The 19,253-nt window shown below is 37.0% G+C and overlaps 1 protein-coding gene across 7 annotated transcripts in view; it reads left to right on the top strand.

Moving 5' to 3' along the window:
* The window catches only part of LOC139695410 (3'-5' RNA helicase YTHDC2-like), a 51,783-nt gene extending 32,834 nt beyond the window's left edge, over positions 1-18,949 (top strand). For all 7 annotated transcript variants that reach the window (XM_071594155.1, XM_071594157.1, XM_071594151.1 and 4 more), the window contains exons 17-26: positions 1,557-1,714; positions 2,299-2,413; positions 4,602-4,873; positions 5,441-5,691; positions 6,217-6,422; positions 8,987-9,116; positions 11,072-11,203; positions 12,159-12,304; positions 16,573-16,815; positions 17,641-18,949. In XM_071594155.1, the coding sequence (XP_071450256.1) occupies positions 1,557-1,714; positions 2,299-2,413; positions 4,602-4,873; positions 5,441-5,691; positions 6,217-6,422; positions 8,987-9,116; positions 11,072-11,203; positions 12,159-12,304; positions 16,573-16,815; positions 17,641-17,916 (1,929 nt within the window). In that variant the 3' untranslated portion in view covers positions 17,917-18,949. The remainder of the gene's footprint in view (positions 1-1,556; positions 1,715-2,298; positions 2,414-4,601; positions 4,874-5,440; positions 5,692-6,216; positions 6,423-8,986; positions 9,117-11,071; positions 11,204-12,158; positions 12,305-16,572; positions 16,816-17,640) is intronic.
* Positions 18,950-19,253: the final 304 nt, after the last annotated feature.

Below are 19,253 nucleotides of genomic sequence, written 5' to 3'. Positions count from 1 at the left end.
ATGAAATATATTTAATATTTTAGATAATATTACTTGTACTTCTCAAGCCTTGGCATAAGTTGATACTTTTCTATGTTTAGGTTGTGATGGTTTTCACTGGATAAAAGCAGTATCGTTATTTTACATAAACTGCACCAATGATTTTTCTTCCTGGTAGAAACATTATAAGAAATTTAATGAAGGTGTGGGAAATTTCCAAAATTGGTTTTAAATTAGGATATCCTTGGAGGTAGCCTGACCACCATTAGAACGTAGACAATTCAACCATACATAATATATTTTGAAAACAAGTAGAATTAGAAAAGGATGAAATTTTTGCCTCCTTAAATATCTCACTTTAAGGTCCTCATGTTCAATTGGCCATGAAGATTCTTGGCATGTTTGGCAATTGGTATATGCCTAGGAAGTATTTTCTATATCCAAAGAACATGACCTGTATGCTGAAAATAACTTGATGACAATTGCAGATTAGGAATACCTTAATTCATCAGTAGAGCTGAGACTGCCAAAATAGGTTTAGAATTTAAACAGATGTGAAAATTATGGAAGTCTTGAGGAATTTCATTTGTTTCCATCACCAAGTTGTAAAATTTCCCTTTATGAATGCTCTTGGAACAAGTTCGTTGGAGTAGTTCTTTGGGTTTGTTAAATAGTGAAGTTTCATAAAAAATGTCACCTAAGGGCTCACTCAAATGATTATACAGATTGTACATCTGGCATCATAAACCATGTGTTTAAGTCTGCATTAATTGTGCCAGGAGCATGATTTGGCGGTAGAATTTGCTGGGAAAACACAAATTCTAGCATTACATTGTGACTAAAAGTGAAAATGGGTAATAGTAGTGATAAATATTACAAGAATGACTAAGTTTGTTTAAATAAAACAAATTAATTTTTATTAATTTCTTGAAAAAATTGTAGTTTTCATTATTAGAGAAAAGGTAAAAACTACTAATAGCGTCATAATAATGTAAAGCTTTTTTGGAAATTCAATAGAGGTAAAATTCAGAAAAAAGAATCAAAATTGAAAATATAATGAAAAAAAGGATCATTTAAGATTCAAAGATGGTAAGGATTTCACTTTGAAATTCTTGTTTGATCAAATTTTGAATCTTATCCATAAATCATTAGTTTTTATGCTTAAAATTGCAAGGTGTTGATAGACCCTCTTGTCTTCTGGTGACTGTTTTGCGATATGTGGAGCAAGAGGTCATTTCTCAAAGTAATTCCACTCATTCATTTTGACAAGGCGCTAATTATAATTGCATTGGCAAATGAATTATGATACATGTTATTTATACACACAGTAGGAATTGGAGTGGATGTTTCAGTGCTTTCAATTACTGTAAATTCCAGTTGGAATACTGAGTAATAGTTTTAAGTATTGGCCATTTTAGAATGTGCAAGAGTAGAATGGGTGTGTTGGATTAACTCGGAAAAGCGATTCAAAGCAAAAAATACTTTCATAGTTGTCCTTATGAATGTAATAAATAATCCTTGATCGTTTTTATGTTATGAATTATCTGACAAACTGAAGTGATGCCTTGTTTTTGTAGATGATGGATGCCCTGGATTCATGGGAGGATTTGACAGAGTTGGGGCACCACCTTCCAGACCTCCCCTTGGAGCCTCACCTCGGCAAAATGCTCCTCTACTCAATCGTCTTGAAGTGCCTGGACCCAGTCCTCACCATAGTCACCTGCATGGCTCACAGGTTCGGTTAACATGTTGTTGTGGATGTTCCTTCAAAAGTTAACACCATCGCATGCATTACCTTTTAAACTATCAAACAGGAATGTTAAAATACATGTTAAAACATTAACATTCAAACTGGAGCAAAGGAAAGTGATAAAGTGAGAAATGATGTAGAGGAGGATGATTTGAAAACTATTTAATGCTCAGGTTATTGCTGGGTAGCCGTCTGGATGTGCTCTTATCGATGTTAAAAGTTTGAAAACAGCCTGGATAATCAAGTATTACTTTAAGTTGGGTTTATAAATTGAACCAAGTGTAAATTTAATGTAAACTGATTGTTAATCCAAAATAATAATTATCAATCCAACCTGGGTTAAGCATCCTGAGACTACCATGGTGACCTCAAAGAGTATAGCATTTCTTATCAACGCTTGATGTTATACTAAATACAACAGCCCCTTGGGTTACACTGAATCATTCTTCAGTAGAGCATTTCTTCTCCAAAACTAGTGACGTTGAAATAATCAAAGTATTATTTATCTTTAAACTTGTTTTTTTTTTGTTCATCCACTTGTAGACTTAAGTGATCTGTTCTTGTTACAGGGACCCATTCATGATTCCAAGCCAACCATCTCAAAAAAGGGCAAGTGATTCAAGCAGGAAGAAGCTTGCCGCTGGATCCTTTAGTGACCATATGGTTTTGTTGAGGGCATTTCAGGTATTAGAAATTTAATCTTTATATTAATGAATTCATAAAACTGGGACTACTTGTGAAATCTCATTTTTGGACTAGTTGGATTCAATGCTTACCTTAACATAGAGGAACAATAGAGGAACAGAGGGGAAAGTGAGCATGTCAGGCAGGGCAAGCAATTTAGAGCTGATGCTGGAAATTGTATTTTGTGGGCAATTCATATTCCACATAGGAGATAGTGCTTATAATCCCTTCATCACAGTTAATTTGGCATATTCCAGCCTCAACATTTGCAGTTCTGACTCCAAGAGTACTCTTTGTGTATTTGGCAGTTTGAGGCACTACGTCGTGAAATTTCATGATCACTGAGTAAATAAACTTGTTATTATGCCACAGAAAAACTTATTATATCGCTACCCATTTCGATGCGTAGGGGACATCACATCAGATCAAAACTGGCAGTATTATTAAGTTTTTTGTGAAAAAATACAGAGTTAATTTATTCAGCAGTACACTTTGTACTTCCTCATAAAATATTTATTTGAGCAACCTAGGTTTCAATGTACAGCGTCATCATCAGGTGTTCATACAGGCATTGTATTTAATTATTAGAAACAAATTTGCACTTTTTCACAGATTTATTGTTGATTCTACCAATAAATCTGTGGAAATGTGTAAATTAATTTTGTTTTTCTCATAATGAGGAACTTCAACTACATCTTGCCTGAATCTGTTGAATATATTATGTTTAATGTATATCCTAGGTGGATGGGGTGGGGGGTTGTGGATGGGGATGGTCATTGGTGCGTGCTGGGAAGGGGGAGGGGAGGGGGGGGGGCAAAGGTTGATATATCTGGTGTATAAGCTTAAATCTGCTGTTTTTTAGCCAGAAAAACACATGTGTTCCCATAGAAAGTGAAAAAATTATTTATTTAAAATATTTCCCTTACCAGCTACTCATTTTTCCCATCTTTAGGGCAATTTTGGATACCATGCCTAAAAAGTTCCTTCTTTTTCGATGCAAACCATTTGTCAAGCCGTTTTCGGATGTCTGCGTAAGTATCAAAGTGCTGAGTGTTTCCAAATAGTAATGGACCATAATTGATTTATGGCATGGTGAGTTGTCATGGAGGAAAATCAGCCTCTCATGTCTTCGCTCTTATTTCTGTCTCTTTTCACGCAGAGCATGGTGCAATTTAATCAATTGTTGGTGGTAACAAAGGGCATTGACAGTTTCACCAGGTTTCAACAGCTCACAGTAGATGACACCCTGCTGGTCCCACCAAACACACAGCATCTTTCATCCAAAGTGATTCGGTCTCAATTGCTCGGCAAGCATTTTTTTACGATTGCTTGTCATCTTTGTCAGAAAGAGCCTGCAATTGCCTCTTTTTTGGGCAAGAAACTTGACATCACTACCGTACGAAAAATTTAGGTTGTTGTATGAAATTGCTGATAATGTGCACTGGTTATTTTGTCAACAGATGTCAATTTCATAAAAAACAAAAGAATTACACGTCCATAGTAACTTGATAGCTTACTATCGCCATCTGTGAGTAAACAGCGAATTTAAGCTTATACACCTGGTTGGAATGTCTCAGAAGGGGGGAGGAGGAACCGTAGTGCTTGGGTTGCAGGCACCTGGCTGTGACTGTTGGAGGAGGATGGTGGTATCGTGGGAGACTGAGTAGGAGTGACTCGGAGGTGAAAAATGTGTCGTCAAATATTTTGCATTTTGAGTTGAAACCATCCTTATTTCTAATTACTCAAGGGCATCAAGCCGAGGCCCCTTCTTTCCCTCATGTAAAACTTCAGGTATGAAGTTTCTCTTGTGCTTGGGTGTCCAGAAGGGACGAAACCGGGAGAATGTTGAAGGAAAGGGTGAAGGAGCATTAAGCCTGTTTCCTGAGTGGGAACCATAAGTCCCAACTTTGCTAAATACCTGGACACCAAGCAAATAATAAAAAGTTATTGTATTCTTATTGCTTTATTATTTGGTGAATAATTCAGAAAGACCATCTCATTTTTATTCCAATGTCTTGGTTCTATGGTGATGGCAACCAATTTATGAAAAATGCTGTTATTGTGTGGATTTTTTGCATTCTTGTTTTATTCTGCAGTGATTGAATTTTAAAACTGAATTCTGGTTTTTTTTTAAATAGCGTTAAAAAGTCTTTTTCCTCCAATTTTGTAAATAATAACTTTTTATCAGGTTTGGCAACAAGCCAAGAGTCTGGGCCGGGATCAAGTTTTCTGTGAGAAAAACTCAATATCTTCATCTACAATGGAAATGGTGGTTGCTTTGCGCAGTCGTCTTCTTGGACAGTTGCGTGCTTCAGGTTTTGTCCGAGCCAGAGGTGGAGGTGACATACGTGACTTGAATACTAACTCTGAGCAGTGGGCTGTTGTAAAGGCTGCACTGTGTGCTGGCCTGTATCCAAATCTCATACGTGTGGATCGTGAGCACTGCCAACTGAGGACTCAGTAAGTTTCCAGAAAAACATATTTTTTACATGAAATGTAATTTTAGGTTCTGAATATTCATAAATTATTTTTTTTTATCAATATGAATCCCAGTCACAGTTAAGAAAGGCCATGTTAAAAACCTATTTTAGTATGAAATGTGAATTTTTGAACTTTCAATAAAAAATGTCCAGTTATTAATAATAATATCATTGCAGTAAATATATGCACATAGTTCAGCTAGTTTAAATTTGTAATAATTCTGTCGCATATTTTTATTTTTTTAAATAAATGCATATTCCTTATTGTTTGAACCTTGTGTTTTGAGTTGCCAAAGACCATCTAATCATATGCATACTTTACTCATGTATATACACACTTGCTTTACTTTGTCACTAGGCTGTACGGTGGTTTTATTCCACTTAAACACATTATTCTAGCTTTTGAGATGACTTTTCATGTACAATTAGGATTGTCACCTTGTTATTATTTGTTTTTCATTATCTGGAATCAAAACCTTAAATGAAAATTAAAATCCAGTCAATTAGTTAATCCCCATGCGTTACTGCCTTGATTTCCAACTTGCAGGAAAGAAAGCAAAGTGATTTTCCATCAGTCCTCAACACTGCGAGCTCTCCCAAAATCTCCACGGACCACTGTGGCCGCATCTCATAAATCTGCCGTGGCAGAACTTCCATCGGATTGGCTGCTGTATGACGAGATGAGTCAGATGGGTCGTCTTCGCCTGGCACGTGGCTGCACCCTGGTCAGCCCCATCACCATTGCTCTCTTTGCCGGCTCATCGAGATTGCCACCCGATGCTCTGTCAGAGGCTGATGGTAAGGTGGATGACAGGATTGATGCACGGGACATAATAATGTGCTTTTCATATTTGAGGCAAGATTCGATATTTTAGCTAGGCATTCTTGAATGGATAAAAATAGTATTAGACCCAATAATAAAAACTTTGTTGCAATTTTCCACATTTAAAACTTTATTTCCGACCATGGTTTCGATACACTGTATCATCATCAGGTCTACAGTGTATCAAAACCATGGTCGGAAATAAAGTTTTAACTGTGGAAAATTGCAACAAAGTTTTTATTGTGTCTCGATTCCACAATATCACGCCTGAATCTTCACTTTTCGTAGTATTAGACCCATCTGTAATTTAATCTTTTTCGTTTCAAACTTTGTTTTAGTCAGTATAGATAATGATTATCTTGTGAACTGTTGGGGGGGTAGGTAGCACAAAAATGATCGGAAAAGAGTTGCCATGTAGTGTCATAAATAACTCTTCTTGAAGTCAAGTTGTGCAGGGTTCTCAAATGATGCAGAAGTAATGAGAAAATCAACGCCCACAGTGTATACTGGCGATGGAGTGGCGGAGATGGAGAGTGACAGTGAAGCAGAGGAGCGGAGTGATGGATCGTCAACAATCCTCAAAATAGATGATTGGGTTGTATTCCGCGTTGATGCCGAGGCTGCACATCTGGCCCTGCAACTCCGTCAAAAGTTCCATTCCCTCCTGCTGAGGAGACTCAGGGCCCCCACGAGGCCTTGGTCGCAGGTTTGTGGATATGAATTCAAAGCCCCCTCTTCCAAGCTTTTAATTTCCATTGAAGATGTTGTTGCTTTTGGAAAATACGAGGTCTGTCCAATAAATATGCGAAATTATGCCATAAAAACTTCATTTTTCAAAATTTAGTCTATACATCGATTTTGTCCCCTTCAAAGTGCTCTCCATTCGTTGCCAAGCACTCATTCCATCTTCTTCTTTTCCACTGTTAAAAGCACCCTCGGAAGTAAGTCCTCGGCAGTTAGGCTTTTCTAGTTTCCCATCGTTTCTTGCTTTATTGTATAATATATAATAAATGGGAAACTCCAATAGCCGTAAACAGTTTACCTTTCTAAACAAAGTAAAATTGAAATTAATTGGCTAGCGCCACAAGTCAAGAAGGGGTAAAAGGTAAAAAGGAGAGGATAAGAAAGGTGAATACGTTCCTCTCCTCTCCTTTTTACCTTTTACCCCTTCTTGACTTGTGGCGCTAGCCAATTAATTTCAATTTTACTTTGTTTAGAAAGGTAAACTGTTTACGGCTATTGGAGTTTCCCATTTATTATATATTACTAGCCGTAAGAGCTCATTTCTATCAATATTGCTTTATTGTGTCCACATCTTCCCAGTGATGTCCCCATTTCACTTTTTTGCATTTTGGGAAAATGAAAAAGTCGCAAGGGGCGAGATCTGGCGAATGAAGGAGGATGATCAAGGATTGAAATTGTATTTTTCGCTAGAAACTGGCGAACAATCAGTGCTGGATCATGGTGAAGGATCCGTCCATCGCCTTGAGACAAATTTGGTCGCACAAGATGCACGCAATCTCTCAAATGCTTGAGAGCTGTAAGGTATAATTCGGCATTTACAGTTGAGGACAAGGGACCACACACGATCAATGTTGTCGCCAACGCAGGTGGTTGAAGGTCGTCCCGGCCTTGCATCATCCGTGGTGTGGTGCCTTGTCTGCCATCTTTAAAATGCTTAATCCACTTGAAAATGGATGTTTTCTTCAGAGCATCATCACCGCAAAGAGCCGTCAACATTTCAGTAATTTCTTGATACATTTTACGGCACTTCACCAAAAAACTTGATTTTGATTCGTTGCTCCATGATTTCGTCAATGTCCATTTTCGACAAACAGTAAAGAAAACAAGGACCACAGAAACTAACATAACTGGCACCGTACGCACAGCTCGACGATCCGCCAAGCACAGATGGCTCAATTGGGTTTAGGGCGACTAGCGCCGCTAGTGGGCGGGGATAGTCCACGTTATGGCCGACAGATTGCACAAGTTCGCATATTTATTGGCCTGACCTCGTGTCATTTGGTGCTGCCAAATAACCTTTGATTGGTTGGTGGTTGGATGTTCATCACCATGTGTTGAAAACACAGTGGACTTAATCTAAATCCAGGCTGTGGTGATATTTTTGTGTGGTATGCTGATTCCAATTTTGCCGCTGTTTTGAGAGCACTTCTAATTCAACAGGTGCTATTTCAAAAGGGATGTCGAACTTTAAAACTTCTGTTGTATTTCAATAGTTAAATGCTGACACCAGAGTTTTCAACCCCCTCTCCTTTGTCTAACTTACCCCTAATTACCCACTTGAGGGTCGTTCAAAGCAATGATGTAATAGTGGCGGGGAGACCGGACATGTTTTTTGATATGTTGCGTTTAATAAAAGATCATGTTTGACTTACTATTCTCCGACACCAAAAAGAGGGCAAAGATATTGAGATTTTTTTCAGACATTAAGTTAAATATGATAGAATGGCAGTCATAATCTCTACTCCTATAATGAATTTCAATGCTGCAAACAATTAATAGATCTTTCTAATGCAAGCTATTTGTTTTGCAATATCATTGTACAAGATAGCATGAGGCATTATCATTAAGGCCATTGTTGTGAGGAATTGTGTTGAGAATAAGGCTGTCAAAACTTTACAAAGGTTATTTTATTGATGTATCTGGTAGGAAATATCAAAATTTTATTGTCTATATTATTTTGTCTTCATATAACATTTCTGTTGAAAGTATAATAGCTCTGTTGTACATGAAATATTGTAGTCTGTGGTTCGAAAACAGTGGCCTTGTATATTTTGCTCTTCATATTGAAGTGGGTCGCGGTAGTCCAGTGGGTAGAGCGTTGGACTGCTGACCGGAGGGTCCCGGGTTCGATTCCCGGGCAAGGCACTCTGGGCACCTGCAGCTCCACCCAAGCTAAAGTGATTTTTTGGGTACCAGGTCTTCCTGGGAAACCATAACCGGCACAGGGAAAGGAACTGGCCCCCCTACCCTGATGTGTGAATTTCACACGCCGAATAGGGCTTAGTACTGGGTGATCTCTACCATCACCTACTGAACCGACCTTCAGGTTGATTACTGTGTTTATTGTATGAAGTCAGGTTTGTAATTATGGTGTTTCTTGGGGTGACCAGCCTAGGTCATAAATGATATTTAGTCTGAGAAATGCCTTTCAAACGAATGGGATAGTATTTCAGATTTAAAATTTTAAAAATTTATAATTTATACTTGCCATCATTTTTAGATTGTTTTAATTTGTTCCTTTGAAAGGTGGATGAATCAGTATTAAGATCTCTTGTGGGCGTCCTGGTTTTAGAAGAGCAAGCGCTGGGTATCCAGCAGCCTCCAGGAATTGGACAGAGACCAAAACCTGTGCCTCCGGAATCTCAATTTAGTATTGGTATGTTCTTCATTCTTTTCCATGCACTACTTAGATGCCTGTGTGCTCGGTTCCCTTTGCACTTATTATTTGATAAAACACTGAATGCATTGTTTATCAAAGGATATGCAAAATTTTAGTTTCAGTTTCAGTAAACCTTTTTATTAAAATTTTCCAGTTAAAGTTAACACTCAAGTTTTTTTCATCTGTAACCGTTATTTGACTTGGTTGAACAAAGTTTTCATAATTCCTGATGACATATTTTGGTCTCCCACCCCATGTCTGGCATTAAATTTTTTCACTTCTCCGTAAACTTTCTCATAACTCTTTCTCATGCTTTCAACTCTAGCAGCAAGCTAATTGGAAAAACCCACACAAGTCCTCAGACCAATATAAAATAAAGACTTCTTAAGAGTTAATTTGAATGCTATTTATCTGTATGGATCATTCAAGAAGTCCCTAGAAAAATATAAAGACAAATTATTTGGGATAGAATTTTTTTATTTTTCGGCATAATCTATCTCCCTTTAGCTGAATACATTTGTCCCAGCATTTCTCAAATTTTACGAAGCCGCCCAAGGATTTCAGGAATTCGTCAAAATACACAAGTATGCATGTATCTGGGCGTTGACCTCCTCATTCAATATGAATTATTTTCTGCTTAGCAATTTTTTTCAAAATTGGAGAAAAAAGTCACTGGGGAGCCAAATCTGGTGAATATGGTGGATGTTGTAATAATTCAAACTTTATTTCAATAGTTTTTGCTGTCGAAACTGCGCAGGTGTGCACCCATGCATTGTCTTGGTGGAAGAGAATTCTTTTCTTTGCCAAATGGGAAAGTTTTTTCTTGATTTCTTCGCTTGATTGGTGTAATAATGATGGATAATATTCTTCGTTTATCATTTGTTCTTTTTGCAATCAATTGATGTAGAATATACTTTATGCATCCCAAAAAACTGCAGCCATCACCTTCGTGGCGGATATCACCATCTTAGTCTCCCTTGGAGTCTTGTGGCCTTAAGAAATCCACCGTTTCGACTGTTCCTTTGTCTGTGGTGTGTAGTAGTGTATTCATGTTTTGTCCACAGTTACATGTCTAGACAGAAACTCAACAGAATTGCAAAGGAAAAACACCCAACCAACCTTTAAATCAACCACACTATTGAATTCATTCTCCACTGAGAATAAATGCAGTATCCATCTTGCCAAGATTTATTTCAGATCCAATTTTTCATGCAAAATTGAAAACACTGTGCTTTGTGATTTGCCGATGGCCTCAACTATTTCACCAACTTAGATTCGTCAATCACTCAAAACCATATCTTGAATCATGTCAATTATTTTGGGGGAAGTCACTTCCACTGGACGTCCCAAACAATGTTAATCATTTATGGATGTAGGGGCACGTTTAAGCTAATTTGCCGTACTGTAAACAGTCACAAACTCAGGAGCAGATGCATCATGAACTTCATCTCACTCGGCATTGATCTCTTTCAGTGTTAAACATGTTAAATAGAAATATTTACTCCTTCGATTTTCATAACTCGTTGTTTTCTAAATAAACAAAAGTTTATTGCTTAAATTGACTATGAAATTGAAACTACGCAGTAGATAGAGCTAAAACTTTAACAGCAGTCTAGTGAGAGATGAAACTTAACTAACAGTGAACCTTTTTTGATAACATCAAGGGATAATTGAATGATGCAGAATATAGCCCTAGATTATAAGGGGCTGTCAAATGAAAACCAAGCACCTTCCATAACACGCAGTCCGTGCAAAAGGTGGAAACACTGTTGTTACGTATCAATACTTCCATCGCTCTGGTAGGTGAGCTCCATTGTGGCAACTCACCGGTGCATGCAGTTATTGGGTTGTGTCCTCGTTGGTGCGCGGACTGGTCTAGTGTGTTTGTCTGTTAGTTTTTCATTTGACTGCCCCTCATACATTGTCCTAGCTTTGCGAATATTGTTCTCAAGGTCCAGTTCGTGCTGTTCTCTCAGATGACAATCATGGAAGTGATGAAAGAGGCCAGAATGAAGATGGCGATCGTGGTCGGATATCTAGGATAAGGACCAACAGTGCATTTGATGGCTCTTCAGAGAAGGAAGGTGAGTTATATGCTTTTGATTCATTTTGACAGAATCCTGTAGGAGATAGCTTTTTAACATTCAAAAACAGAATTTGAATTTCTGAGTTTCCTACTGCCAGATTTAAATTTTAGTTCCCAAATTTTTTCTTGCATTATTTCAGTAATGTATGTCCTTTGATATACTTCTATACGATGGTTTTAGGCTTCACTTGGTGGAAATATTTGAAGAGCATATTAAAAGAATTTTTGTACTTTTCCGCAGACTTTGAATTTGTTGCTCTCCAGTTCTTGGAACCCACTCTGATTAATTACCTTTGCCTCAGGTTTTCTTATCTCCTACTCTCAGGAATTTTTTCGGTAATGATTGATGTTTTGTCATGTGTAACTGAACTGTAGTGAACCTATTTTTGCAGGAATGTATTAGCAAAGGTGCATAGGCTAATCTTTGATGATGATCTATGAACTTAATATCTATAAAAATGCAAATATCTATTAACAATAATTCCTTAATATTTTCTTTGGATTTTTAAAATAAATCTACACCCCTCCTAGAAGTACAATTTCATGAATTAAAAATATTTATCAGAATAATGACAACTTATTGGGTTGTAAATGCCTGCTGTGTATTAAGATTAAATTATACATATATAATCAAGCTAAAATTCTTCTTAAGAAACTACTTAAGGCTTTATATCCGAAGGAATCATTGTCAGTGTAAAGTCATTATCTTCCATGAATTTGGAACAATAATTAATTTCAAACAATGCTCATATTTGCTTGAAATGACCCTAAAATAACTTTGTTAAAAAATCCAAGGGCAATGGGGCTATCTCCTAATTTTCTCAGTTTTTTGCTTTTGTTTCCCCGGTGTTTTCATGTCACATGAATGAAAATTATCTTATTTCTTCCATTTGTCGTGTTTATATTTTTGGTATATGGTTCAATTAATTTAGTTCTATTTATTTTTTCAAAAGATATGGCCTCAGGAAATACAATATCCACAGCTGTGAGGTACTTTGTGATAAAAGCCAACAGTCAGAAGGCCATTGAGGCATCCCTTGGCCGAGGTGTTTGGGCATTCACACCAACTACTGAACGGAAGCTGCTGAAGCCTCTAAAAGTAATTGCTTTTAATTTTGGATTTCTTTACAATTTATGCAGTGTTTAACTTGTATTTATCATAATTGAAATTTATTTATCATAATTGTCAAATGCAGTAAAACCTCTCATCAATGAAATTCATGATACCAAATTTTTGCCAATTCTTTGGTTTGAGGTGATGTAGGCATTGCATAACTCCAGAGGTTGCGCATGGTGATTAAATTTTATCCAGGTAAGCAATTACTGGTTGGTCATCTTTGATAACATTAAGGTACAAAGGTATTTCTAAACGAGAGTAAAAATATTGTATCGCACAATGCGAGCTAAGGGTACAATAAAATGCATTGATTATGCCAACTCATGAACAAATAAGGACTTGAGGACTGATCTGTCATTCATAAGTTATGGAAAACTATATACCAAGCCGGTCAGAAAGAGACCTAAAAATTTACTGTACAATTTAAGTAAATACTGCTATGAAACTCACCAATGACCATGCCACGGGAAAAATATGTTCTGTAAGAGTTGAGTAAGTATGGTTAAGTTACAGCTCATTCAATGCCAAGCTTACCATTAGTAACTGATTGCAGTTAAACTATATACAAGTATAATCAAGTTAAAAAACTTGCTAGGAAACTACTGAGTTAATGATGATTAATGTCAAAATGAATTAATGTGAGTGGAAAGTCATTATCTTCCATTGTCATCTCAAATGAATGGTCAAAATGTTTTGTGCAAAGATAATTGGCGTGAACAATACTTCACTTGTCCTTTATTGTTGTTAAATACTTAATGACCACCGAGTTAAAAGTAGTGGCCCTGGCAGGGTGAGGTAGCAAATATTGTGAACAATAACTTTTTAAATGGTTTTATTTTTCTAATGATGATATTTCTTGTAATAAGACAAACTCTTTTCTTTGGCATTTTTTTCTCATCTTCTTTACTGTTGCCATTTCCGCTTCCCAAAATTAATCCGTAAATTTAGAGCTCTCCTTGGAATACCTTATGCACTTCTCTATTATGCCAATGCTGTGCTCACACCAGCAGATTTTGGGGACACTACTTCCACATCTTCCTCCACTTCTGCCGTGGAAATTCCTGGCCCTACAGTTCGTGGTTACACATCAAATTGTTCCCTCGTGGGCCATTGTACCATTGTGGCCCTCGTGGTTACACATCAAATTGTTATCAACTTCAACATGATCATCAAAAGTGAATTTGATGCCTGTAGTTTCAGACAAACCTAACCAAAAGTCACTCTGACTGGGCCCCACCTTCACGATCTAGAGCAAATTTTGCCCTTCTGAAACTGTTGGCTATGCTTCGTTCCAAAATTTTCTCCTAGACATCAGACGACAGCTGCGGCATTGTTTGGAGAATGTTTCACTTTGCTGTAACTCTCCATCTTGCCCAGCAAAAACTTGGCCAACATTCTGTGGTAATGCTTTCATACTGCAGAAATAGCTCCCTAAGTAAGAGGCTGAGACTGACTCTTACAATTAAGGGGAAAGAATATTACATTGTTCCATACATTACATTCCTCAATAATACTCACTCCACCTTGTGTGTTGTGCACCTGTTCGACGAAAAGGACAGTTTTCCTACTCTGGCCTCCCATGTGCACATCCAGTATGGCTAACCATTGCCCAAATAGTGGAGGAGTCATCCATGCATTTTTCCCACTAAAATGAGGGCAAGGCATTTGTCTCACATAATTAAAGCTGTGAATTTTTCTTATTTGCCAATTACCAGTGGCAATAAAGTCTCAGAGCCAACTGGGATTTTGTGGTAAATATCCCAGTGAAACACCCCTTGCTCATCACCCTCCCTCAAGAGGCCTCTTCATTCACATTCAATGCGCCATCACTCAGTAAATTATAAAAAGAACCTACCACAAATTAAGTTCCTCTGACCTCACCTGCTCTTGCCAGATAAGTCCCAAAAGAGGAATCAGTTTTGCCCTTGCCTGGGATAGTCAGTTAAATACTGCAGTATCAAGGTCCTCATTGATGGAGGTTCAAAGATATATTTCCTCATTGATTGGTTCAAAGATATTTCCTTGACTATTAAAAAAAAATATCCTGAACCATTTGCAGATAAACTTACCACCAGCTGGCAAGGTTGAAATGCATTTTGAAATTCATTTAAGCGTTTTAATTATGGTGCTACTTGATTCTGTTTTTAAACAGTTTTAAATTGATTTGGACAGGTTTAACTGTGCCAATTGACCCTTATTAGCAAAGGAATACTTGAAATCAATGGTTTCAAACTCAACTATGTGGAGGTTCATGTTCATAAACTGTTCAAATTCAGTGAGTGAATATAGTGTGTACCTTATTTCATGAAAGAATACTTTCATACTTTCTAATGTTTGTCCATGGCTTTCTCCTTTTAATTTATTATGAATTATCATTTTCTCTCATAAAGGGTCTTTTTCTAACCTTGCTCGAAGATATTTCCATGTCGTATCCCACGTACACCCAATTCATGTCTACCTATCTATTAACTTCTTTTCTTTTGCTTGAAGATTCTCATCACAAAAAGTGTATTAATTTAGAAACAATCGTTTCCTCCGCATCTGTTCATCATGTAATGCATAACTGCCATTCCCCACCCTTTAACTAATTCATTTAACCCTTATCATATGGATCCCAAGCATTCGTGGCATACTGTAATATTGGTCATGTTAGTATCTTATGTGCAAGCATTTGTTGAAGCATAAGACAGGATTATTTTTTAAATGTTTTTCCAGCAAAAGCACTGTGCTTCAGAGGGAAACAATATCATGGAGGGGTGCTGAGCAAACAAAGACGTACTATCTTATTAATCAAAGATGCGCATGGAAGTGAGAAACTTCGGCCACTAGTGGTTGGTTAATTAATCAAAAAGTCCTGGGTTCATCGTAGGTGAAGTATGTAAAAACGTTGCCCCCTAGATGTACAGCAAATTCCAAGGGATGAATGACCTCCAAAATATTTGAGGATGGCCGAAATGCGCTGGATGCCGAAATGGGCCCTCAGAACTGGAAAACTCAGCTCTTCATCAATCTGTGTCCAGCCCGTCCACCCGATGTACTTACGCTTGAGAAATGCACAGATGCAATGTTGTCCTGCAAACTCTACTAGTGAGCTCCAACCACTGGATTTAGGTGTAATTGACTCATTTTAAGGTGCATCATTGAAGAATTTTTGTACAGAAATTGATAACCCTGCATGGTTGTGGGTGGTAGGGATATAAAGGCGATCATATTGAATGTACTGGATGCAATACATCACGCGTAATGGGCTTGGAAGCAAGTCAAGGATTCCACATTATATAACTGCTTGAGAGGGTAGGATTTTATGTTGATTGCGATAAAGAAATTCCTGTTGAAGTTATTTGTGGTAATGATGATGCTATAGGCAACGACTTCAGTAGTTAAGCATGTAAAAGTAAAAATTCTCCTTTTCCTGCTTTTTACACTTTTTCCTGTGGTCCCTAAAAGAGTGCAAATAATGGGTTTTACTGTATATCGATAGATATCAATGGAACGGTATCAATGCAGCCATGCTGTCGGGCAAAAAATGAAAGCAGAGCACAGAAGTTGTAGAGTAATGCAAATGAAATGTTGGCTAATATGTTCAGAACAGTTTAAGAGTTCCCACTTGCTTTTCTTAGTATTTAATTCTTTAGTTATGTGTGCCTATTGAAATACAAATTGACTGAATATTCTATCTTCTGTTAGACCTATCATTCAAGATGAACTGTAATCTTTTTGTTCTACTTAAACTTGGAGAAAGATGTAAAACCTTATCTTTTCCACTTGGCTGCTGTTGGTTTTATGATTTACTTCTCATATTGTAAAATATCCTAGATAAGGAAGAAGAAATTACCGAAATAATTCTAATGATAATGGTTTCCCTCAAATTGAAATTACTTGAATTTGAAAATGTATTGAATGTTCTATATTTTGGTACCATATGAAAAAAATATTGGAAAATTTGCATTCAATTACAGTCTTTTCGCAAGTGGAAATCAAGTATAATACATGCCATGTATATTGTATGTAAGTATGCACTTACTGCATTAATGCTCTGTATGTAATCTTTAAATGTTTGTAAGTAAATGTGGGCAGAATTGATTAAATACCAAATGGTAATGGAAGCAGATGATTTTCAAATCCAATTAATCAAATTTTCAAATTTCATATCAAATGATACAATTTGCCAAGTGAATGGAATCTCGAAGATTTGCAGGTCACTGCATTGAACATTATTTGCCCTACTGATTTGATGTTATCTCTTGCAGGAAGGGAAGATAGTGCTGCTAATTTTCAGTGTGCAAGGCAGTGGCCACTTCCAAGGATTTGCCCGCTTGCGAGGGGAAGGAACAGTCGAAGGAGAGAGGTGTCCAGAGCTTACGGCGCCAAACCTTGGAGCACCCAGACCTGTTGAGTGGCTCAAGCGAGCAAACATCCCATTCCAGGCCTGCCGTCATCTTCTCAATCCCTTTAACGAGAATCGCAAAGTGCAGAGTAGTCGCGATGGGCAGGTATGTGTAAAGCACATCACAATATAAGTTAATGGTGAAAATAGGGTTGCGAATGCTTATTTTAGTAATTTTATTTTCACGGAAAGGATCGAGGACAAAAATTAGGGTATCTGGTAATGAATTAATTGTTCATTTATTGCAGAAGCTCATTCCAAAGTGGTGTTTAATAGTCAGGGACCATAAAAAATGTGCAAGTTTATAATCAGCAGATAATCTGTAATGATAATAACAGCAACACGCTGTAATTGAATTGGTATTGTTCATTTGAAAAGCATTTAAGTGCCTTGCATTAGGATCAAAAAGCAAGAAGTGAGACTGTAGGATTTGTAAGTGTAAACATTATGGAACTCTTCCCTTGTGTTTGTATCATCAAAACTTGGATCAGTTATTCTCGAGGATCATCAAAAATTAAATTACCTGGGGAAAAGAAGGATTGGTATGGTTTCATTGAATTCCTTTTCCAACTTTTGCTTTCCTTCCGTCTGAAAATGGATGTGCAACAGCGTTAGCAAATACAGATAATTTTGCTCCTGAAATGACTTCAAATGGTAGTAGTATGCATCATCTCATGAGAAACTTTGAACAGGTTAATAATTACAGTTAAAGTGGACAAAAGTTAAATCTTTCAAAGTGTTTGAACTAATAAATTTCACGATCAAATCTTTCCAATATGTGATCCTATTAACCTCTAGCCAATGATGCTCCCTGTTCATGATGTTAAACTAGTGGTTTATGTAAGTAGGATGAAGTCACTCTCTTGACTTGTACCAGGCGTTGTAACTGACTGATCCATCTCCTCCGCCTGTCTCTCCTTGATATTTACAGGAAATAGAGCCCAGTGTTGGCAATCTGCTGTGCAGCTTGTGGGACAAGGTCCCACCCTTTGTGCCGAAAGCAACCCTCTTTGATCGCCTCGGTGCCTCTCCCGGCCCCCATTCTTCTCCGCCGTCCCACGGAATGGGTGGGTCATATCTACCAAGGCCACCAGAGCGCTCCGTCCACCATGGACGGCCAATCAGGGGCCATATGGGCAGTGCGGGATGGGTTGGGGGTGGGGGCATTTTGACTCGTAATGCTGATTCCTTTGGACGGCAACACTGAACACATTTCAGTTTTGTTTTAAAAAGCCCAGGACCTTATTAGGGCATCCGGTATGAGTGTCCATCCAAAGTTGTGCCATTATGTTAGATAATTGAATCGGTCATCAATGTTTATATACGAATGAATTTTTGTTTATTTTTTGTGATACAGTTTCTATTGACTAATGATTCAATTGTACCTCGTTGATATTCTGTGGCTTTTTTGCATCTCTCATCCTACTAATTGTATGTTCCTTAATGGTATTTAATGCACTAAGGCTATGAAGAGAGTTTATTGGAATGAGAAGTATGCAATGGGAAGTATGATACTTAGCAAATCCTGTAAAGATATTATCAAAGTAGGTTCTAATGATGATTACTTTGTGATTTTTATTTAATTTTGATTGGCCTAGAACGTGGAAGATAAGAAGCAAGTTAGGGTTTATGCAGTATTAATTATTTGCTTTGCTGTGAAGCTTCAAAAAAAAAGGACTAAACAATTTCTGTTGCATCAAAGTTATTGATCAGTTTTGGATGCTTTCCAAATACATTTTCTATGTATTTATTATCTGTGATTTTCAAAGCATTGATATTCGAATATTGACTTATCTAGATATGTTTATGAAGATATATTTATTTCCAAATAAGAATATTTACTTCCAAGGAGTATATTTTGTTTCCTCTCTCCATTTTCTTTTTTCAACCGAGTTGGGTTGCTGGGAAAGAATCTTAATCAATCAAATTGGGCATGGTAAGGAGTTGAATTAAATTTTCAGACAATTTAGATATGTATCTTGATTGTTGGGGTATAAGTCCCTTTAAGTAAGCCGACAATATTTTTTTAAGAAATCAACTAAGAATTTTCTTTTTTTATTGAAGTTAAGGAGATGGATGACCAGCTGTAATGACTGACCATGACAGCTCATTGTTTAAATGCAGCAATAACACTTGTGGATATATTTATATTTGTTTTTTTTGTTGACCTCACATTTTACACATTGAGTGTTTTTTTTAATGAAATGTAACATCTCTATTTAATAAATTGTTCTGAATAATTTTGAATTTGGGATTATTTGACCACGTAATGATTTGCTGTTAATATTACATATACTAAATATAAAATGCCTAGAAAATTGGGCAAAAAATTAATATTTTGAGAGGATTTCAGTAACTATTAATTTAAATAAAAGGAAATCAGTTTGACACCCCTCTTCCTCTGTTTTCCTTTGGAATGGCTCAAGATATGTGTTACTGTAAAAACTAATGCATAGTCTACGTTTCTCTCAAGGCAAGGAAAAACAAAGAAATGTGACAGTGAATTCTTCTCGGGATTTCATCCGGGTAATCTCCTCCATCTCC

This window comes from Hetaerina americana, unplaced genomic scaffold, assembly GCF_022747635.1.
Source record: "Hetaerina americana unplaced genomic scaffold, ioHetAmer1.1.p SCAF_6, whole genome shotgun sequence".
In the NCBI taxonomy this organism is placed as follows: domain Eukaryota; kingdom Metazoa; phylum Arthropoda; class Insecta; order Odonata; family Calopterygidae; genus Hetaerina; species Hetaerina americana.
Note: the sequence above shows the minus strand (reverse complement) of the source record. Positions and strands in the feature narration are given on the sequence as shown.